The 21,684-nt window shown below is 38.2% G+C and overlaps 1 protein-coding gene across 12 annotated transcripts in view; it reads left to right on the forward strand.

The window, feature by feature from the left end:
* PRUNE2 (prune homolog 2 with BCH domain) overlaps positions 1-21,684 on the forward strand; it is a 137,598-nt gene that overhangs the window by 37,175 nt on the left and 78,739 nt on the right. For 8 of the 12 annotated variants that reach the window (XR_005603800.1, XM_039566743.1, XM_039566741.1 and 5 more), the window contains exon 6: positions 1,402-1,499. Coding sequence is in view for 11 of the 12 variants with exons in the window: in XM_039566743.1 (XP_039422677.1) it covers positions 1,402-1,499 (98 nt within the window). In the remaining variant the exon portion in view is untranslated. The remainder of the gene's footprint in view (positions 1-1,401; positions 1,500-21,684) is intronic. The other 4 variants (XM_039566751.1, XM_039566744.1, XM_039566742.1 and 1 more) reach the window with 1 other exon arrangement.

Genomic DNA, 21,684 nt, shown 5'->3' on the forward strand with positions numbered 1-21,684 from the left:
CTTGGACAAGTATATATGTAGTAGGTTTAGTCTACTTGGTACTGGTTGCCAGTAATTTATGTATGTCACATGAAACATGAGGAGGGCACTGTCATGCACTCGTTTTGCTTATAGCTCCTGTTTTATATGTATTATAAGGTACATATTTAGTGTATATTCATATGACATAAGCATATATTGCATGTGACTTTTCTGTTAGTAGGATGCTGCTGAGTTTCAGAAGCCCCTTGAAGGATGTAACCACTGCTGAGTATTTTACCTTATTTACCTGTTGTTTCAGGCAGTATTAGGACAATTCAGCAAAAAAATTTCCCAGTTTCATGCAGAAATAATGATTTATTGGCCTGAATTAATTTTTTATTTGAGGCACAATAGGTTGCAGCCCACCAGAAAGTCTATAGGTTATATGCAAAATTTTTAAAATTACAGATGTGTAAATGTTCATCTTGTTGCTGGATTGAATGCGGTAGCTGGACTCTGTACAGGAATAGTAATGAAAGGATTAATTTCCTTGACTCAAGTTGGTGTTTATTTCCCTCTTGAAAATCATTAATACAAGCACATGGTGAGTGTTAAATTCCTATGCTGTAAAGGTTGGTGGACGTTTTAGTTGTTGCCCTGCACTGAGATAGGTGGCTTGCAGCATTCTTTACATAGACATTTGTCTATCATGTCTGTATTGCAATCACATGACATAACTATGTTCTTCTACATAACATGTATTTGTTTTGAGGATCTTTACAGCATTTTAGACAAACATCTCCAATGAGGGAAGCTTAGTAACCTGGATTTTCAATACAGTGTGCTTAAACATGCCAGTATGTCTGGTTGCAATTCCGATGATAATGTTTCAATAAATATAAATATATATAAATATATACTTAGTTCATGAATGGTTTGATGGACATAAGAAAAACCCATTGGTGTTATCAATTTGTGAAGAAGGTCAGAAACGTTTAATGACTGTGTTTAGAGAATATCTTAAGTGGCTTGCTTTTGAATATTTCCACAGGTGCTTTTCAATATATTAGTTATTTCAGAAGTATTTTATATTGGTGATTTCATGTTAGACCACAGAAATGGTCTATCTATACATTTATCATCAGCTGGAATTATGTACACTTAAAAAATTGAATGTTCACACAGGAGCACAGGTGTTGCAGGAGACTTAATTCTTCATACTTATTGTTAGTGTGTATCCTCCCTTAAATCCCTTCCTTAAAAAAAATCCCTCTAGAAACATTAAGCATTGAAATATTAATATTGGTTTTAATTCTCTCATATAATATGCTGAAATACAGAAGGTTCAGCATTAAAGTCTAAGCTGTGTTTTTAATTTATGTTGATGCATATGTCAGCTGTAGATATTTATATATATGGAAATTCATTTCTTTTCTCAAGCAGGTGTGATTATTGAGGAGATTATGCTCAAGGATCTCAAGGAGATTTCAGATGGAGAAATCAAAGTAGCAATTAGCACTGTGTACATGTCACTGGAGGTAAGAGGAAGCTTAAAACAACATGTTAAACAGCCTTATTGCATATGGAGATGGTTCTTTAAAACAGATTGTGAACAAGTTATTTTCTCAGTATTTTTTCAGTATGAGCAGAATTTTCAATGATTTAATTAACTTTGAGAGAAGTAATAGCTGTTTGTTATCTGAGTTACACGATTATGATATTATGATTATTCCCTCCCATTAAATTGTACCAGGATGTGTTAAAAACAATGGCATAAACAAATTGCAGCCTTTGGGTGAATTGAAGGTGTGAGCGTTCTGTTATACTTCAGTTGGTAGTTACTAACTAGGACTTTGTCCTACCTTTCACTTACAGTGTGGCATTAAATTTTATAAAGTCAGCTCTCAGCTTTTTGAGGGGACATGCCTTCTAGAAATCTGTCTTGAAACTGTGTAATGAAGTTAGTCCATTGCCACACTGCCTAAATTAAATGCCTGTTGGTAGAAACAGAAGTACCTCAACAGGCCAGACATTAGTAAAATTTTGATCTTTTCAATCGAAACTACAGATTTGTCTTTATGAGTATCCCTGAGACAACCTGCAAGTGACTACTTGGATTTTGTTTCTTGAACAGTCCCAAACATTTTGTAAAGGCTTAGGGAAAACTCTTGTGTAGTATGCTTTGAATTGTTATCTCAAGACATTAATGTTACAGATGTCAGTGGCTATCTACCTGAAGGAGAGATATGTGTTTCTGGATATTCTGTAAAAATATTATTTTAAAAGTATGAATGCTTAGATCACTGGACAAGTATGAGGTGACACTATTATTTCTGATTGAAGTTTGCATACTGACATATTGATTAATATTAAAACCTAAGTGGTCTGAAGAAAATCTCAATAACAAAGACATTTTTATATAGTACGTATTTGTAATTTTCAGTCTCTTCATTTGCTTGCAAGTCACCCATACAAAAGTATTTGAAATGTCAAAGAAATTGTCATCTACTTTTGCAGTAAATCAAAACTTTTTTTATACCTCAAGTGCTACTTAAAAAAAAAGTAATTCTCTTGAATAGTTCTTCCATTGTATGTCCTAGGATTTCCTACAATATGTGTCTTGTGACGCTTTTTACAAAAAATAAGGTGCTTCTGTGGTTGAAGAAGTTTTTGGTACAATCCAGCTAATAATTATCTCTGGATTTCTGCTTGCATACTAAAATATACAAAGCAAATTGGGTAGCAAAGCTTCAAGAAATGAAAGAGAATCTATTCGTTTTCTGTTAGTTGTTTCAATATTAAGCAATCTATACCACCAAAACTGCATTGCTTTATGAACCATATTTGATCCTGAAAATTTGCTGAGGCTGGGAGGAAAGGGGATGGGGAAAGATAAATCCCTGTAAGATAAATCCCTGTAAGATAAATCCGTGAAAGAGAAAATGGGATTTTAAAATATTCTTAATAAAATCTTAATCTCCTTTTGTTTTAAATCTTTCTCTTTTACTCTGTCACTTTCAGTTAATGGCGGACAGAGCTAGGAGCTAATAAGGAGCTAGCTTTAGCATTACATCTTCTTCTTGTTTATTTTGCATTAAATCATGTTTAATAGCTATGCAGAATACAGACCTTGCCCTCCACAGATCTAAGCTCCAGGTAAATCTGAACTCATCTTTGCTACTCTTTATGCTCAAATTAATTGTAACTCGGAACTTGTCTTCCATTTGGCTGGATCTCACAATTTGACTTTGTCAACAGTAGGTGTTCCTAGACCTCAAAGCAGGCAAATTTTTAGCCTTTTTTCAGTGACACTGTAACATGTGATGCTGACTTACCTTGCCAAAGAAGTGTTAAGATGTGGTGGTCAAGTAGTAAATGCTTCATAATTGTTTTTCTTACATAGCTAGTGGTCATTATGGAGTATTACAGCTGGAAAGGGGGGGGTCAGCGGCTCTGACCCAGGAAGAGGTGACCGGTCCGGGGAGATGGTCCCAAAAGGAATCGCCTTCCCGAGGCCCGGTGTCTTCCCCAGCTGCTGGCAGAGGAGCCCTTGCAGAAGCTGTCAGCTCTTTAGTGATACCAGCTCGTGATTCCAGCTCAGCTCTGCAGGGCAGCCTCCAGGCCAAGCCAGACCAGAGAGAGACGAGAAGGCCTGTGTGGCTGGTTCCGTACGAAGGGAGCTTTATTGTGGATCCCCTCCGGCGAAGGGGAAAGCCTGGGATGAGAGCTCTCTCTCTGCAGGGGCCCAGAGAGCTTGCTTTTATAGGGATACAGGGGATCAATAAAAGCCAATGGGTTACAGAGGATCTGGGATGGGTGAGGACCAATGGGTTACAGAATGATCTGCATAGGGTCTCCTAAAGGATTGTGGGTCTGCCTTTACTCGCCATGACCAAAGAAGTGGTTTCCTTTCCAGGGAGTCCTGCTGGGCGATTGCAAAATCTCTTACTCAGCAGAGATCCCTCCAGGGCAAGGGCTGGGCATACCCCACAATGGAGGGCAGAGGAGATTCATTTACCTGTAAGAACAAACTGAACAGATTTTACTGATGTTAGATGATTCTTAGTCCCAGTCTGTTAAGGAATTTTATTACTAGTATTTTTGATGGGATTTCTTTCTGGAAGTCACAGGTACCTTCCTTCCTCTGCTTTTTGCTGTCTGTTGTTCTGCTGTGAACAGTTGGTGCCAGAAGGGGCTAGCTTTTCAATGGTGTTAGGTGTAATGTTTGCAGTTATTGGGATAGAGATGAGTTTTGCATTTGTTGCATTGATGCCTTAGGGTTTTGGCTTTTATGTTTTTCAGATCCTGTAGTGCTTTAGTACAGTAACTAGTACAGTTTTAGTGTCTAACTCTAGAACTCCATATAGCCTCTTAGCTACTGTTCTCCCGTTCTGGTTAGACATAAAAAATCTTCTCTAGGCCTGAGACTCAAGGACACCATGTTGTTCCAGGCCCCAAAACATGTAAACAAAGACTCAAAAAAGGGGCAACAAACTTGGGGTAGGTAATGACATCATTACCTGAAATAGTAATTGGAGAAGTAACCTTGATATGCAAATGAACCAAACTTATAAAAGTGTGAAAAACTCGTGACCCATTGTCCATTTTGGGTGTAGCCCTAGGGCCCTGTCTGCCTGTAGTGTACCTTATTGAAGGCCCTTCAATAAATACCCACTTTTATCCTCTGAATTTTGTCTAGCCTCTGTTTTTAGATAGCCCCAACAAGGCAGCAGCATTACTGCTCTTTGTTCAAACATTTTCTGAACACCCTCATTTTTGGTGCTTGACCAGCAAAAGATGTTTTTTTACTCAGTATTATTAGCAGTAGGAATCACACGTAGTTGCTTTACCCAGTATCAGAAGCACAATACATATAAGGAAATTACTGACAAGACTGTCCAGACCTCTCTATTCAGTTTAGAATTCTGTTATGAACTCACAAACTTTAATGAATTCATTATTTTCTCAGCAATAATAATGGTAATTTGTTATTCATCCTCAAAGTGCTCCACAGACGTTACCTGATTAAATATTAAGGAAACGTGAAGAACAGGCCTGGTAACAGGTGTTGAATCTCTAGTGTGTTTGTGTTTTTGCTTCTTCAGAAGTATCACAAGGTCACTTTTTTTTCTTAAAAAGCAACAAATATGCAAAAGTATCGGCCACTGAAATGCTTTCTATAGGATAGTCATTTTGTGTGGATGTGTTTAGGTTTCTCTAAGAGTCTATATGCAGCTTTGCATAGGCATTTCTGGCCTTCATGGATTTAGGTGGCATTAAAGCTGTACGATGAAATCAGACCTATGTCACCAGTGACTGGCAGAGTGTATGCTGCTTGGATTTCACATGCATAACCACTTTATTTTTGAAGAGAATGACAAAATAAAAGTGACACTGCCCAGATCACAGTTATTTTTGTTGCCTTTGCCGGAAAGTTTCCCCAGGTCATAATAATGATTACTCATAGGATATTGTAGCAAAATTCAATGCATGTGTTACAGTTAATTTCTGTTACATTATGTTATACCCTGAGAGTATCTTTTGCTGCTTCTCTGCTGGAATTCTCTTGGAAATGAGAATGTCTTCTCAATGTGACTTTCTGGGAAAGTGATTTTTTTTTCCTGAGAGAGGAATACTTCTGTTGTAAAGTGAACTCTGTTCTCTGCCTTTTTAAGTGTGGTGCACTGGGAGAACAATCCATGTTTCATGAGTGTTCAGTTTAGTTGAAATGGCTCATTATAGCATAGATTAATAATATGCTTGTTGGACTAAGTCTTTTATCTGTTGGTTCATGAAAATTTATTCTAACTGCTCACAGAACTTACGAATATAGAAAATAAATTACCACATGAGGAAGCAGTCCAGTCAGTTGAAGATAATGTCTATGATTGTCTGCTATTGACTGTGAAAGACAAGGGAGTGTGTATGTTCTGAAGGCTGACTGGTCTGTTGAGGTTCATGCCTCTGGCCATGGCATCCACCTACTTCATAAAGACAGTTTCCAGGTTGTAGAGGTTGTATGCCACTTCTAAAGGCTTAGAGAGCATGTCAGAGCCCCACTGGAGGCTGCTGTCACTAGTGTTGTTTCCTCAAGAAAGTGACCTGCAAGTTCATGCTGCCGTGGGAAGCTTGGCTGTTCTTAGGTAGCCTCCACAGTCCAAATGAGTTGGGGATGGTACCAGTAGGAAGTTATTTCTCTTTTAACAGCTTCCCCCTTTGTGGCTTTGTGCCGCAAAGTTCTCAGAGGAACTTAGAGTGGCTGTTCCAGCAACAGTAACTTAAGAAATACAGAAATGTTTGGGTGCACAGTTTATCATCTTCCTTTGAAAAAATAGTCTGATCCTGGAGGTACAGTTTAATTTTAAGGCTATTTTATAGTAAGAATTGCCACTGTTTTACTAATTTGGACAATTTTGTTTCTGCAATTTGAAAAGTGATGTTTTTAATACTTCTGTAGAGCAAATCAGGAACCTCTGTCTTAACTGAAGCATGTCAAACAAGTGCTAGGTAGACCATTACACCCAAATATGTGAGATTACAATGTGTTTCTTTGAAGATTTGAACTTTTGTTGTCTATCTGTAATGATTATGTGTATATATTGTGTATTTGGGAACTTTTTTCTTTCAGTGTAAATATAAACGTATTTTAAATGGCAGATTGGTCCATGAATTTGTTTTTAATGCTAAAAACAAAGCAAGAAGCAAACCCAAGTAAACATGTTAACATTTAATCTTCCAGTAATGGAATTGGAAACAAAATTCACAGCAACTTACAATAGCAATGCGGTTCAAAAGTATTTTTCTGATGCCTGTTGTGAGAAGTTAGGGTATGTAAAATAAATGATGTATGGAGCTGTAGGAATGCGACTTTTGCAGACTACCTTATGTCTAAGGAACATTAAACATAGGGTTCTCGTTTAGCAAATAAATAACCATTCATTTCAATGGCTGCATAGTCTGGACTTTTGTGCATATTTTTGCAAAGATGAGAAGAGGCCATTAGGGATTTAATATAAAATAAATCGCCACGGGGTCTTCTTGTAGTCCTAGTCTTTCTGCCACATGGTGTGTCACTAATGTGCATAAATGGGCTTAAATGAATTTGTTATCTGTATTACATTTGCAGTATGTATATATTTATATATTATTTTTTAATTGTGTTTAAAAATAAAACATTAAATACATCATTTTTGAGAGTTGAAAACATACCATTTGTAAATAAATCAACCTTAATTAAGGTCTTAAAATGTCAGTGTGCGATATGTGCCTTAGGAAAATTTATAACATATATAGTACATAAAGCTTAAACATACTTTAATTTGCTTTTTCAGAAGTATTAGGAGGGTGAATTCATAACCTCATATGACTGAGTAATGCAGCCACACGTGCATTGATGTAAATACCGTACTCGTGCTTAGACATCTGACTGCCATCTTCTGGAAACAATAGTTGTTCAGTTGATGCCCCAGGTCAACCAAAGTACCCCAGTTGTAATGAGTACAATCCAAGGTGTGGAGAGATTAAACAGGCAAGCTGAATTCTCTGTAGTGACTCTTCTCTAAAGGTGTGAAAGGAATCTGGTGGGGAGAACCATTTAAGTGGTGGTTTTAAGTGGTTGCTGTTGCAGCCAACTGGGAAATAAGCCAGGCCAGTCAGAGCAGTGACAACTATTCCTTAGCTGCCTCCCATGATAAGGAAAAGACCAGCCACCTCAAGTGTATTTATACCAATACTCACAGCCTGGAGAATAAACACTAGGAACTTGACACCCAGTTAGAAAGTTAGGGTATCATAGGAGTAACTGAAGCATGATAGGATCACTCACATGACTGGAGAAATATGATGGATGGCTACAGGCTGTTTATAAAGAGAGTCAGGGGAGGAGAGGAGGGGGAGTTGCACTTTAGGTTAAGGAGAACCTTGAATGTATAGAAGTCAACTACAGTGACTATGGAAGCCCTATCAAATCCCTCTGGGTCAAGGTTAAAGGGGTCATCTCCAAGACCGATCTCCAAACCAAGACAATAAGGGCAAGGAAGCAATATTTGGGTCATTTAAGCAAGCTCTAGATAACAGATCTTGGGTCTTTTAGGTGTCTTCAACTATCCAGACATTCTTGGTAGAGCAATACAGCAGGTCACAAAACCTGTCAAGTTCCTGGAATGCATAGAGGACTGCTTCCTCCTACAAATGTTAGATGTGTTAACCAGGAATGAGGCACAGCTGGACTTGCTGCTCACTAACCAAGGAAACCAGCTTTGTAGTATCTCGCTCCGTGGTGGCTTTGGCTGCAGTGATCACAGTGTGGAGTTTGGGGTCTGGCTGTGCATTCTGAAGGTTAGTACTAAGGCAGAGGTTTTAGATTTTAGAAGAGCAGAGCTCAGTTGAAAGGGAAGCTTCCACAGAGAATAAAGGAGCTAGTGACTGCAGGGAGTGTTTCGAGGTTGCTCTCATGGAAGCACAAAACCAATTCATCCTCTTCAAAGGGAAGGGAAGTAGGTGGAACAAGAGACCCTCTTGGTGTAACTGTGAGCTTCTGAGTCTGTTCAAGACCAAAAGAGAGAAGCACACCAGAGATGGAAAAGGAATTTAAAATCTGTTGAGAACCAGGAGAACATTGCCAGGGCATGAGATGCTGTTAGAAAAGCAAGACTCAGCTTGAATTGAAGGTGGCAAGAGATGTCAGAAACTACAAGAAAGGGGTCTTTGAATATATAAACAACAAGCAGAAACAGGAGAAAACTACTGGCCTAGTGTTAAATGGGAGAGGTGAATTAGTCACCAACAACACCAAAAAGGCAGAAGTTCTCAACACTTCCTTAATCTCTGTTGTCGCCAGCACAGTTGGGTCCCAGACCCTGGAAACAAAAGTCCATGTTGATGCAAACACAGACCCACTGTCAGTGAAGGAAAAGTTGCTGTGTGGGCTATTACAGGAACTTGACCCCTGCAAATAGATAGGACCTGACAATATCCACTCAAGAGTATTAGAGAGCTGGCTGGGGTCATTGTGAGGCTGCTGTCCATAATCTTTGAGAAGTTGTGGAGATCAGGAGACATCCCAGAAGACTGGAAGAAGGGTAATGTCACCCCATCTACAAGAAGGGCTTAAAGGAGGATGCAGGAAATTATAGGCCCTGAAAAAGTTATGAAAAAAATCCTCCTGGGAGAATTAATTGCAAGTCAGATGAATCAGGTGGTTGGGAAAAGCCAGCATGGATTCGCCAAGGGAAAATTGTGCTTGACAAACCTGATTGCCTTCTACAGCAAAGTAACCTGCTTGGCTGATGTGGGGCAGGCCATGGACACTGTCTGCCTGTGTTTCTGCAAGGCTTTCTCTATGGTCTCTCACAGCCTCCTGGTGAAGCTGTTGTGTAACAGCCTGGACAAGCTGCCTGTGCAGGGGGTGGGGAACTGACCCACAGGCAGCACCCAGAGTGGGGGTAAATGCCTCCTTTTCCAACTGGCAGCCTGGCACAAGTGGGACCCCCAGGACTGGTGTTGGGCCCAGCGCTGTTTCATGTCTTCATAAGTGGTCATCCAGAGCACTTAAAATCACTCAGGGATCAAGTGGACACTTCGGAAGGAAGAGCCAACCTGCAGGAAAACGTGTGTAGGCTGGAAAGCAGGCAAAGAAGAACCTTACGAAGTTCAACAAGGACAAGTATAAGGTCTTACACTGGGAAAGCAAATCCAGGAGCGCAGCACGGGCTGGGAGCACAAGTCTGGGAAGCAGCTCTGTGGAAAGCGACCTGGGAGTCCCAAGCTCAGTATGAGTGAGCAGGGTGCTGCTGCATCAAAGGAACCCGGTGAGATCCAGAGCTGCATCCACAAGGGCATCATCAGCAGAGATTGTCCCATTCTTGTCAGCGTTTGTCTGGCCACACCTGGAATACTGTCATCAGTTTTGGTCCCCACTATACAAAAAAGATGTGGACAGGCTGGAGAGGGTGGGGAGAAGGGCCACAGAGATGATCAAAGGACTAGGAAGCCTGACATGTTAGAAAAGAAGGCTTAGGTGAGACCTTAACACTGGGTTCTAGTATTTAAAGAGTGGCTACAAAAAAGATGGAGACTGTTTTTACAAGGAGTCACATGGAAAAAATGAAGGATAATGGATACAACAGTTATTGCTGGAGAGATTCTGATTAGATAGACACAAGAGGAAAATTTTTCACAATGAGAATGGTCAGTCATTGGAATAATCTCCCCAGCGAAGTGCTGTATTTCTCAACATTAGGCACTTTTAAGATTCATCTGGGCAGGGTGCTGGACCACCTTGTCTCGAGTGCTTTTGTCAAAAAACTTTGTTCTAGATCATCCTTGAGATCACTCCTAACTTGTTATTCTATCATTCAAAGAAGTGCTTCCTAATTAAGTATGTGAAATCAAAAGGCAGCAAAAATGACCTTGGTTACAGTGATTAGTGGGATTGCTTATAGTTTTCCTGTCAAGACCATATTCCTTTCAGAAGATGATATGGGGGTGGTACGAGCTATAGTTCCCCCAATCAGTGAGATGCTTTTGCATGAAGTCATGTAGGATGTTAGGCAAGGTATTACTACAGTCTCTTGAGATATGAGAAAAATGTAAACTTGTAAAACTGACTGAAACCATTACATTTAAAAACCTTCCCAACTCAGCATGTACTCATTTTTGAGTTTTCGCAAGGTGTATTTGATTATTTTATTCTATAGTACTGACGTAACAGATAGTGAGCCAGAAGCATCAGAATTTTTTGTACTTGCAGTATCACTTAAAAAATGCACAAGGTAGACACTGGTATCAGGTGTGCAGTGGTATGTCTTTAGGATTTCACTTTTATTTTGGTATCTGAAGAAATTGCGTAGATTTCATCGGTTATAATTAGTGTGACATTTGGTCTAATTCAGCCCAAGCTATCATTTACAATTTTGCCTTTAATGATTTAGTTCAGTCTTGGTTCAAAAGTTAATAAACAAAGTAAAATACCTATGAGAATTATTAAAGGAATGAGCATAAACAATTTACTAACATTACAGTAAAAATGTGCTTGTGCTCACAGGTACATTGTTCAAAAAGATAGACTATTTTCTTTTGTATTGTTTCTGAAATGTGTTTAAATAAATTAAGGTGGTTTCTTTATGAAATACAGCTGTAAAATATGCACTGTCTTTCAGCTAAGTAAAATGCTATAATCTACAGTATCATTATTGGCCTGTATTTCTGACTTCTACAAAGCTGACTAATTTATCATTTGTATACTCTTCCAGTTCTTGTCAGTAGCACTCAGCTTAGCTGCTTATGGGGCATAGACATTGACAGCGGGAGGTGCTGTTTTGAGAAACGTTCAGCATAAAGAGTTGTTTCTATGAAATATAATGTACTTTTAAAACAAATTCAGTGTAAAACCTAGGATGAACGTTTAGCATTTTAAGATCTGGCCATAATGCATAAGAATATAAGAAGTGGTAATAGGGATGACAATAGGAATATTAGAGAAATCGTATTTTCTGCTATTTAGTTTTTGTTTTTTCTTTGCTATTGTGTGGGAAACACATTAATTAGAACATTGAACTGTTGATCCAACATTACAGTATCAGTCTGGCTTTGAGTAAAAAGACATTTTGAGTTTGCTAGTGTTAGTGTTACTGTACTACAGAAGCCAGCAAATTTGTCAACAGGAAGTGAAGAGAGATACAGTGTATTTCTAAACAAATATTCTCCTTGGTGACTGCTTTTGTGTTTTTAATTAAAAAGTTTAAAAATCCATCCACTTTCAAAATCGTGTAATATTTATTTAGAATAGTGATATTTTAATGTAGAAAACCCATGAAGTATGTTTGATACGTCTTGAAATGTTGCTTTTGTTCCATCTCTTTGGCAAAGCAAATCCTGAAACATCTTCTGAACTCTTAATGTAAAGTAATGCTTAGCACTTGTAAACATTACAATAGCCTATGTTTTTATCATACACCACTGAATTTTATACCTTCTACTACATATCAGAAGCCTAGTCCTGAAACTATTGGGTATTTTAAGATGTGGAAATACTTTGGAATTTTGAATTCGGCAGGTCAAGCGCTCTGAAAGATTTTTACAATGCACATATGTTCTCTGTTTAGATGACGATGGGAAAGATCCATTTTTTGACTCCGTGTAACTGGGTACACTCTCAGGACTTGAAGTCAAGTGTTTTGTCTGACCAGAAACTTCGGGGTTTATTTGATTTTATATACATTTTAATATATTTGATTTACAGTACAGGGATTAAAAAAAATTACAAAATTGAAATTCAAATTGAAAGCCTTCAGCCCTTATTTGAGTTTTCAAATACAGATTTGCTAAGAACACTAATTCTAACAAAGACTGCAATTTTCCTTTCTCTTTTTCCAGGAGACAGATAAAATTTTCTCAGAAAGGTCACCACTTCTGTTTGCAGAATTATTCACAGCTTCTATGTGTCTCTAATGAAATACAGTTTTCATCATAAAGCTGCTGAATGAATGATATTCACCAAAAATATAATATCCTATGCAACTCCATAGCTAAATTGCTTGGTTAGATTTTGTGTACTTAAATGAATACATATTAAGTCTAACCTGCATGCTTTTTGTGGCAGAAAAACCAACATTCAGAACTCCTGTGTATACTGTGACTACTGCAACATCTTACTTCTTTACCATTTTTTCTTTTTCCGTATAGACTTGGTAAAGTACAAAATGATAATTCCTTCAGGATAATCTTGCATTGCTTTCATAAACAAAAATTTATTCATAAATAAACACCTTTATTATTTTCTCCATAAGAAATTCTGTGTGCGAATATATAATTTTTAGTCCTGAAATTGTTGCATTTCTGAAATGAAACAATGTCTTTAACCAAAGTTACTAAGGACAGATTGAATTTCTTAATTACAAAAAGAAAAAGAGTAGGAAGTGTTCAAGGTCTACATTTGTTTTTCTCCTGACTGCATTTTTTTTTTTTTTTTAAATTACTTTGTCTGAAGAGTAAATCTCAGTATTTTGAGTTCTGTAACTCTCCTTATTTGTGATTTGTGGTTAATAAAAATATCATCCTTTGACTGAAAACTTAGGTATGGAGAGATTTTAATTTCTCACGTTAACATAATTTTTGTGATTTTGTACAAAGCCTGAGAGTTTTCATTACTGTTTAGATTAAAAAATAAAAAGGCAAAACGCAAGCAGAATAGGGTACTTTCTTCAGCTGTGATCGTGTAGCTCTCAATGTGTCAGAATTTCGTATGCCTGTTGTGTGTCTGCCTTCCAGAATTCTTAGTTTTGAACAGAATATAAACACAATACCTAGGCTCACTTAGGTGAGGAAAAACCTATTGAGGCCACAAAATTTATGCCAGAGCAAAACAGTGGCAGCTGCTTATTTTATCTTCCCCAAATAAGAAAAATCATATTTTTTGCATTAGTGGGGAATTGAGGCATGTATACAACCCTTTCACACTTTGGGAGGATGTCTCTCAGTTCTGTGAGAAAAAATGAAAATGTCTGAATATGGCCTGCTTGATTCTGTGGCTCAGGTCAAACAAGATTATAGAGTTGGTAGTGAAATGAAACAGAGAACCTGAAAAACTATCTATTTTCATTGTGAGATGTTTTTTCTTCCTCCTTTGCATGAACAACTAAAGCCCTTGGGAAAAAAAATCTCTCCTTCCCTGGATGCTGCCTTTACAAACAAAATAGATCAGTTGGTGTTTGTTACCGGTTCTGCCACTTTCTACAAGAGGAAAGATGCCACTGCTAGATATATTGTAACTTGGTGGCATTTTATCCTTCCGGTCTTACTGCTGTTGTTGCCTTAGTCACATTTTCAGAGAAATTTTATAAAACTTGATTCTCTCTCCATCCTTTACAAGGGTGGGGGGCAGGAAGGTGGGGAGCGAAGACCTAGACTTAGAGAAAAAGAAAGGTAAGAGTAAACACGGTCCACAAGGAATCATCTTCAGTCCATTCTTCTTTATTTTTCCCACTGCAAGATTGCTAGAGAGATATGGTCAGCAATCTGTGCCTGGATTCCACATGCAGGACTTGATTGTTTCTTAGATTTCATGGATGACAGACCTCTGTGTATGCTTGTTTCATTGTCAGTATTTGTCACTGTAAGTCTAGTAAGGAAAAAAGTTGGAATAAATTAATTTTGTACCTTAAATGGGAACTGTTAGGTCAGCTCTTCAGTTGGTAGAACACCATGGACTTAGACTAGCTGTAGATTTTTACATTGGAAGAAGGACTTGAGGATGAGTTTGAATAATAAATGGCAACTTTACGACCAAGAACCTCTGTAATTGTGTTTTAGAACCAAAAATCTTAACTCTGATTTAAGTGTAATTTTTTTGTCCTCTTTCATGACATATTGAATCATATTCTTCTGAAAATACGTTGTTTTGGTCTAAAATGTTTGTCACCTTATCTTTTCTTATATAAGCAGTGTTAGCTAGGTTGCTTCTCAGCATTTGCTATTAAAGAAGACTTTCTAAATAAAGGGGCTAGAGATAATGCAGAAATAAAAAAGTGATTTTCCTTTCACATCTCTCAGTTGAGTATTTGCCATATGGGTTGCTCAGCATTACACTCTCAGCAGGTCTAATTTATGGTAAACACACAGTGAGTGAACAGAAAAAAAAAGGCAATGAAAATATTAATACTCTTCCTTCACTCCATTTTTTTTTTTTTAACTGAAATCAGCTTATTCAGGTTCATCCCATATAGTTGTAGCACTTAGTTGAGTATGTGTGTATTTTCACTCTGCTGGGAGTTTGTGAAGACTGAAATGCTGCGCTTTTCTTGCCATGAGACTGATTTGCTGGAGCTTGCGTGGCAGTGTGTAAATGACACCTTCCTTGCTCTGGTCTGGCATGCTGCCAGCTGCCCCAGGGCTGTGCTTTCTCCATGAAGGGCAGTTGGTGGAAAACATCACTTTTCTTGCTGTGGGATGGGGTGCTTTAGCTTTTCCTGGGCTTCTGCAAGAGGATCACCAACTAAATGAATGTGTTCATCTTCTGGGCCACTGCTAGGATTTGGATCAGGCACAGAAGGAGGTATAAAATAAATCAAAAAATAAATAATGGTATGGTATTTTCTCAACCACAGCCGTGGAAATTGATAGCATCAATATTTTGAAAACCTCCCATCTCCAATGAGCTCCTGGGGCTTTCTCTTACTATTGCGTATGCTTTCTTTCTCTCTGTGGGCTTTCTTTTTCCCTAGGGGCTTTGCTGCCATTACTGTCCTTCAAGGACTCAGAGCTTGGTCAACCCAAGTGACTACTCTTTGGGCTTCCAGCCCAAAGAAAGAGTTTTTTCCACGGGTGGGTCTGCATTGCTATATTTAAAAATACCCCAGAAACATCTGTTTTACGTTTAGGAGCAGGCATATCTGAGCAAAAGAAACTCCATCGCATAAACAGATGCATTGTTCTGAATAATAGAAATGGCTATCATTATGCACTTCATATTGCAATTGCAAACATGAAATAGCTACAAAAGAAAATGCCTTAAAAAAACCAGTGGTTTGCATCGTGCCCTTTCTCTTACGGTTGGACATTAGACCTTGGTAATGCATATACACTCCTTTTTGCCTGGATGCTGTCTGTTCCAGCAAGAAACCTGCACATTCCCATTCCAGATATGGATTCAGCTGAGAAGGACTTGGGGGTGCTGGTGGAGGAGAGGCTGGACAGACCCCAGCCATGTGCACTCACAGCTCAGAAAGCCAAACGTGTCCTGGGCTGCATCCAAAGCAGCGTGGGCAGCAGGGCCAGGGAGGGGATTCTGCCCCTCTGCTCTGCTCTGGTGAGACCCCACCTGCAGTGCTGCATCCAGCTCTGGGGTCCTCAGCACAGGGGGACATGGACCTGTGGAGAGAGTCCAGAGGAGGTCACCAAGTTGATCAGAGGGATGGAGCACCTCTCCTGTGAGGAAAGGCTGAGAGAATTGGGATTATTCATCATGGGGAAGGGAAAGCTTTGGGGTGATCTAATTGCAACTTTCCAGTACCTGGAGAGAGCCTACAAGAAAGATGGAGAGAGACTCGTTAGAAGAGCATGTAGAGACAGGACAAGGGGAGATGGCTTCGAGCTAAAAGAGAGTAGATTTAGGTTAGGTACTATGAAGAAATTCTTCCCTGTGAAGGTGATGAGGCACTGGAACAGGTTGTCCAGAGAAGTTGTGGATGCCCCATCCGTGGAAGTGTTCAAGGCCAGGTTGGATGGGACTCTGAGCAACCTGGTCTAGTGAAAGGTGTTCCTGCCCATGGCAAGTGGGTTGGAACTAGATGATCTTTAAGGTCCCTTCCAACCCAGGCCATTCTTGATTCTATGGTAATTCAGAACTGTTCATGATTCTGATTTAGAAGAAGTGCATTAGTCTTACATTGAACAATCATGATACAATTTCCTTTAGGCAGTATTTTTTCCGAGTCTTCAAGAGATAATATTCAGTTTATAGCATCTGGAGGTATTTAGTTCAAATAAATGCAAAACTCTTTCATTGGATCCTGCTAAATGTTTGTCTTAGCATGATCACCAGAGGTTGCCAGTGTGATCCAGGTTGCATGTTTGACTTGTATATTAATATGTGCAGTTATGTTTGATTTCCCCTTGTTCATTCTAATACATAGGGGTTAATTGGAATGACCAGTTTTGTTTTTCCTGTTTGTTACTGGTTATTTTGTACTGCTCTAGTGTGCTGAGTCTTGTTGGTCTTCTCCACAAACTAATCTGTGAATACTTATAACTGAATAAAGTATTCGTTGTTTTATCATCTACTATGAATTCTTCCTTCGTGTATATCATGTATATCATTAGCTTAATTGTTTACAGTGTTCCAGTCAGTTACACAGATCCTCTGAGGTAATGGAATTTTGTTTTGTAATATAAACCAATATTTATGCAGAAGCCAAGCCTCAGCCTCTCTTACTGTGGACTTTGGGTACTAGCAGTGTAACTGTAAAACTCAAAGTAAGGTTTTCAAGATGCCCAGGTGAACAGAACCCTGAAAGAAGTCATTTCACAATTTACACATTTAAATTTCTACAAGTGTCAGTTAGCTGAAGTCAGGGGCTAGTGGTGACTATTTAGGAGTCTGGATTTTATGCCTTAAACCATTTTAGAAAAATGTAAATTTACAGTTTCTTGTGTCAACTGGAAGTAGTTGGGAGGTTAAAGTAAATTAAGTGATGAGTGATCCTTCGTGTATTGTACACTCAGTCATCATGAACTCACATTCTGAACACATTTAAAGTTACATATATAGAATTTGGCTGTATTTTTTTAAATCCACATTAAAGACTAAGAAAACAAGCATATTTTCAAATGGCCCTCTGCACCATCAGTGATGTACCTGTGCTTTATGTCACTATCCTTCACAAAATGTGATAATAATGTTACCTGTTAACATAAAAACAAAGTTTGACTCCACGGAAGCAGCTGGAAATGAATAACCACATGCTTGAATTTCCTAGGAACACATTGTTTGGCATATACTGCTAAAAGTTCCTCATATTTAGGAGTTCTTTTGAGTGAAATACTTATATTCTGTCTCAGCTGGTGTGCATGAGGGAATATTCATTTCTCAGTGGTAACATGGAATTTGATTTTATAAAATGTTTTTATATATATTTTTAATGGATTGAAACACTTCAAAGAAAACATACATTTCTGGTCTTAATCTAGTTCAAAGGGGGTTTATGATTCTGGTTCCAGACTTCCCTCATGTTTTATGTATAGGTAAATCAGAAGGCTATGTCTTGTCCAAGCTAGCAGGGAGGAGAAGCAGTCCCTTCCTGTGACATCCCAGAAGATGATCAGTTTAGCACTAATAAATGGATGTTTACTGGGTGGATAGTGCAGATGATTTGAAAAGGGATTATCTGCAGTTAGGGAAGAGGGTCGTGCTAACAACAATATGTGCTAAAACTTACTTTTTTATAGTTGCAAGTTGAAAGGGAGTGGTATATGAGCCTCAAGATATACTGAGTGTTCATGCCTGCAACTCCATTATACTTTAAAATTTTCAAGTGCGGTTATTATTTTGTCGTGCTCTTTGCGTAGAGTTAAGCAAGGTTTCTGTGGTAGAATTCGGCAAGAGAAGCAACTGGTAGAAAGGAGCCTTTAGGGATTTGGTGTTTGGCCAGGAGGGACATTCCAAGAGTCAAAGAAGAGAGATGAAATTATGGTGGAAGAGGGGAGTGAGCTGCTATGTACAGAACATAAAGCCATAAAACAGTGTAAGTGTGATATAAACCAGCTTGAAGCTTTCACCAACTTGTGGGTTTCAAGATTGTGCCACAGTATTTTTCTTAGAGATGGGGCTGCTGATTTGTGGCACTGCATGCCATATAAAAGTGTGCTGTCCATTTATGTCTCTGTGTATATATATATATATATACATATACACCAGATATGTCTACCTGCCGTGTAATGTGAAAGTCTTGCTACATGGAAGATGAATTAGGCTCACTCTCTTTTGTCTTCATTACCCATTTTCTTTATTCTAATGTAGTTTGCTTAATTCTGTCTCTGAGAATGCATCTAGATTTCTGACTCAAATACTGAGAAATAAATTTCTAACTTTCTGTATTTCCGAATTGTTCTAAGAAGGTATCTTGCCAAAGTTTCTTGGCCCAAAGAAATGGAGAAGGTCCAGAGTCTCTGCTGATGTAACTGTTACCAACCAGGAGTACATTTCTGTCTTAAGTTTGACCATATACAAGCAGTAAAACTGATTCACTTACACTCAGTAGTAAAGTCGTTTTCCAGAACAGCTTATTCTGGGTATGATTTGGCTTGAACTTTGCATTTGACAGTGCATTCAGGGATGAAAGAAGTATTCATGGTGAAAGTCAACAGAAAGGAAGGGATTTTCAGGTGCAGAGTGAGTTAACATATTGTGGAGGTGAGATACAGTCCAGTTTTCGTTGAGGGAAAGTATAAATGTAAGCAATGAGTGGCAATGCTTTTGTAACAGCGACGTAGCCTAAGACAACATCTTGGATGGTACCTGCAGTAAAAAACTTTAATTTTTGGGACAAAGCAGGATGAAAATTAAGATGTGAAAATAATTGCATAATTCCACAGATTAAAGAGCATGCAGATACAGAAGATATTTCGTATTACGACTTAGTTAATAGTGTTTTGTAATTACAGACAGTAAAGGTGAAGCTCTTCACAGAACTGTAAGTGATTTAGTTACAGTGGGCAAATGATGATTTCAACAGAAAAGAACTTATTTTGGGTTAGATGGAAGCAGTTTTCCTGAAGAAAAAATTGCCTTAGCTGCTCACTGTCTATATACTACTGGTTTTCTTGGTAGTTTTAAAGATATCCCACTGGTAAAGCTTTAAAAAAGAGAATCTCTTGACCTCATGAAAAAGTTAGTAGTTTGGAATGTTGAATGCAATTATATTGACATATGGTGATAATGTGATAAAGCGTAAGGGTTAAAGGTTGAAGGAACCATGGCTTGGCAATTAGCAATGTAAATGAAACATTCATTATCCAGCATGCTGAGAAGTTGATGAACTGTACAATAAATCTGAGCCCAAGTCACTACTGAGATAACTCATTTCAGACATAACAGTATTTATTAGGATTCTAGACATTGTTGTGCATTCTCTGGTGAAATATCTTGCTCTAGAAACATTTCCTCCATTAATGTATGTGAAGTAAATCAATACTAACAGTTCTCCAAATAATATAGACTAAAAACTGTAGGAACATGAAAGACATCGAAACTCATTCTGTCTGAAAAGATGTTTGATTAGATAGTTTGGTATCTCTTCACTGCATTGGTGTTGGTATTTCTACAATGTAAATTGTTTCCAGTGGCTTATATTAAATCATTTGAAGCCATTTTTTCTCATCTTCTGAGATACAGTTGAAATCAGAATCTGACCTAGAAAGTAGACAGCCAGTTATTCGATGTTATAAATTCCATTGCTACATAAAAGAGGGCAGTTTTTTGGTGAACACAGGATAAAGACTTGTTTGAAAGATTAATGCAAAAAATGTTTACTCAGCATTTATAAGATCCATGAAGATGAGGATTGAGTGTTATCAGGTTTATTACAGTTGCCTGTCCTTGTGTCCCTCTAAAAATAATGCTTAGTACCACAAAATTAAATAGCTAAATTTATTCGCTTGATGCAAACAGAGGTAGATTACCTCCCATTCATTAAACAGTTCTATGAACAGCGTAGGAGCAGTTTCTAATAATTAAATAAATAGTGCTTAGTTTGATCAGTAGAAATAACTGAGGAGGATGTAGCAGACATCCAAGACACAGAAATATGCGCTGGCTTTCTTGTCGGTGGAGACAGGACATACTTGGTTTGTGTTAAAAGATGTTGAGGTTGTTTGTTCCTTTTAAAGGCTACCAGTTTATCATGGCCATAGGAAGTAATGCATTATGTTTCTCCTCCAGTTTTGCATCTGTTTGGCATTGTTAAAAATTTTGTGTTATATTTTATTTTACATATATTTCCCGCTGTGGAACAGACAAATTCTTTACTATTGAGGCAAAACATTTGAGTAGATATATATGAATGATATATAAACGCTGGAGGAGTATCACGTAATACGCAATTTTCATGCTAGTTCTTTGAAATGTTATTCTTATGGATCATTATGAATCTTGACAGATCACATAATGATTTATGAATTGAGAAAAAAAAAAATCAGTATTCTCTTAATCTTCTTGTCTATGAGTATCTGATCCACATAATTCTTATTTCACTCATCAGTGTCAACAAGAAATGCAGTATTTGTTCCGTAGTACAAGGAAATATAATGTACTGTACAGAAGAATAAGTTAATATTATGTATTCTATATGGAAGAGATGTATGTATATAGTATGATGTATTTGGATACTATTCTGTACAACAGTGAAAGTACAAGGAACATGCAAGGAAAACTCTGAAGAGAATTGGCTCCCCCTCCCTTCCCTTGATTTTTTGTACAGAAAACTATTCAGAGAGTAAGCTGATGTATGTTCCGGTTTGGCCAAATTTAGAAATATATATCCTCTGAGAGAAGGCACAACCACCCCTTCCCCCCTCCAGGTTTGGGAAAAAATAAATTTTCCTCGAAGGAAAGTGAAGGAGATAAAACTATTTATTTACCAAACACACGGGAAAAGGAAAATAAGGCTAAATGATGAAATGTTTCGCTGTGGAGGAAAAACCTGGGAAAGTGTTCGAGTCCTCCCTTTGGTCTCCTCGGAGCTGGGGCTTGGGCCAGGGCCAGGCCCTCTGTGCCCGATGGAAAGTCTTCCCGATGTGCTCTGAGGTTGAAAGCAGTCCTGTAGAAAAGGGAGAAAATCCAGAATTCCAGAGAAGGAAAAGCAAAGTCCAACTCTCAGTCTCTCTCCAGAAAACAAGAAACCGAAACAACTGGCCAAAAGCTGACTGGAAAGCAGCAAGCCGGGTGCTTCCTCGCTCCCCTGCTGCAGCTGGGGAAAAAAAAAAACCTGCTATCTTTTTGTGACCTTGAACAAGCTGCAAACTGCTTTGAAAAAGTTTTGCTCAGTTTTTTCCTTCCCCCTCTCAGGCTCAGTTTAGAGGCATAGAAAGGCACAAAAATTAATTTCTGGGCATAGGCAGCGATATGGGATACACATCATAAGGTCACCCCAAGACATACATATTGAAGAGCTGAAAATTGCTTTTGAGTAGTCATCTGTCAGATACTTTATAATTCCAGTTTTTCTTTAG

This window comes from Corvus cornix, chromosome Z (genome assembly GCF_000738735.6).
Source record: "Corvus cornix cornix isolate S_Up_H32 chromosome Z, ASM73873v5, whole genome shotgun sequence".
Classification (NCBI taxonomy): domain Eukaryota; kingdom Metazoa; phylum Chordata; class Aves; order Passeriformes; family Corvidae; genus Corvus; species Corvus cornix.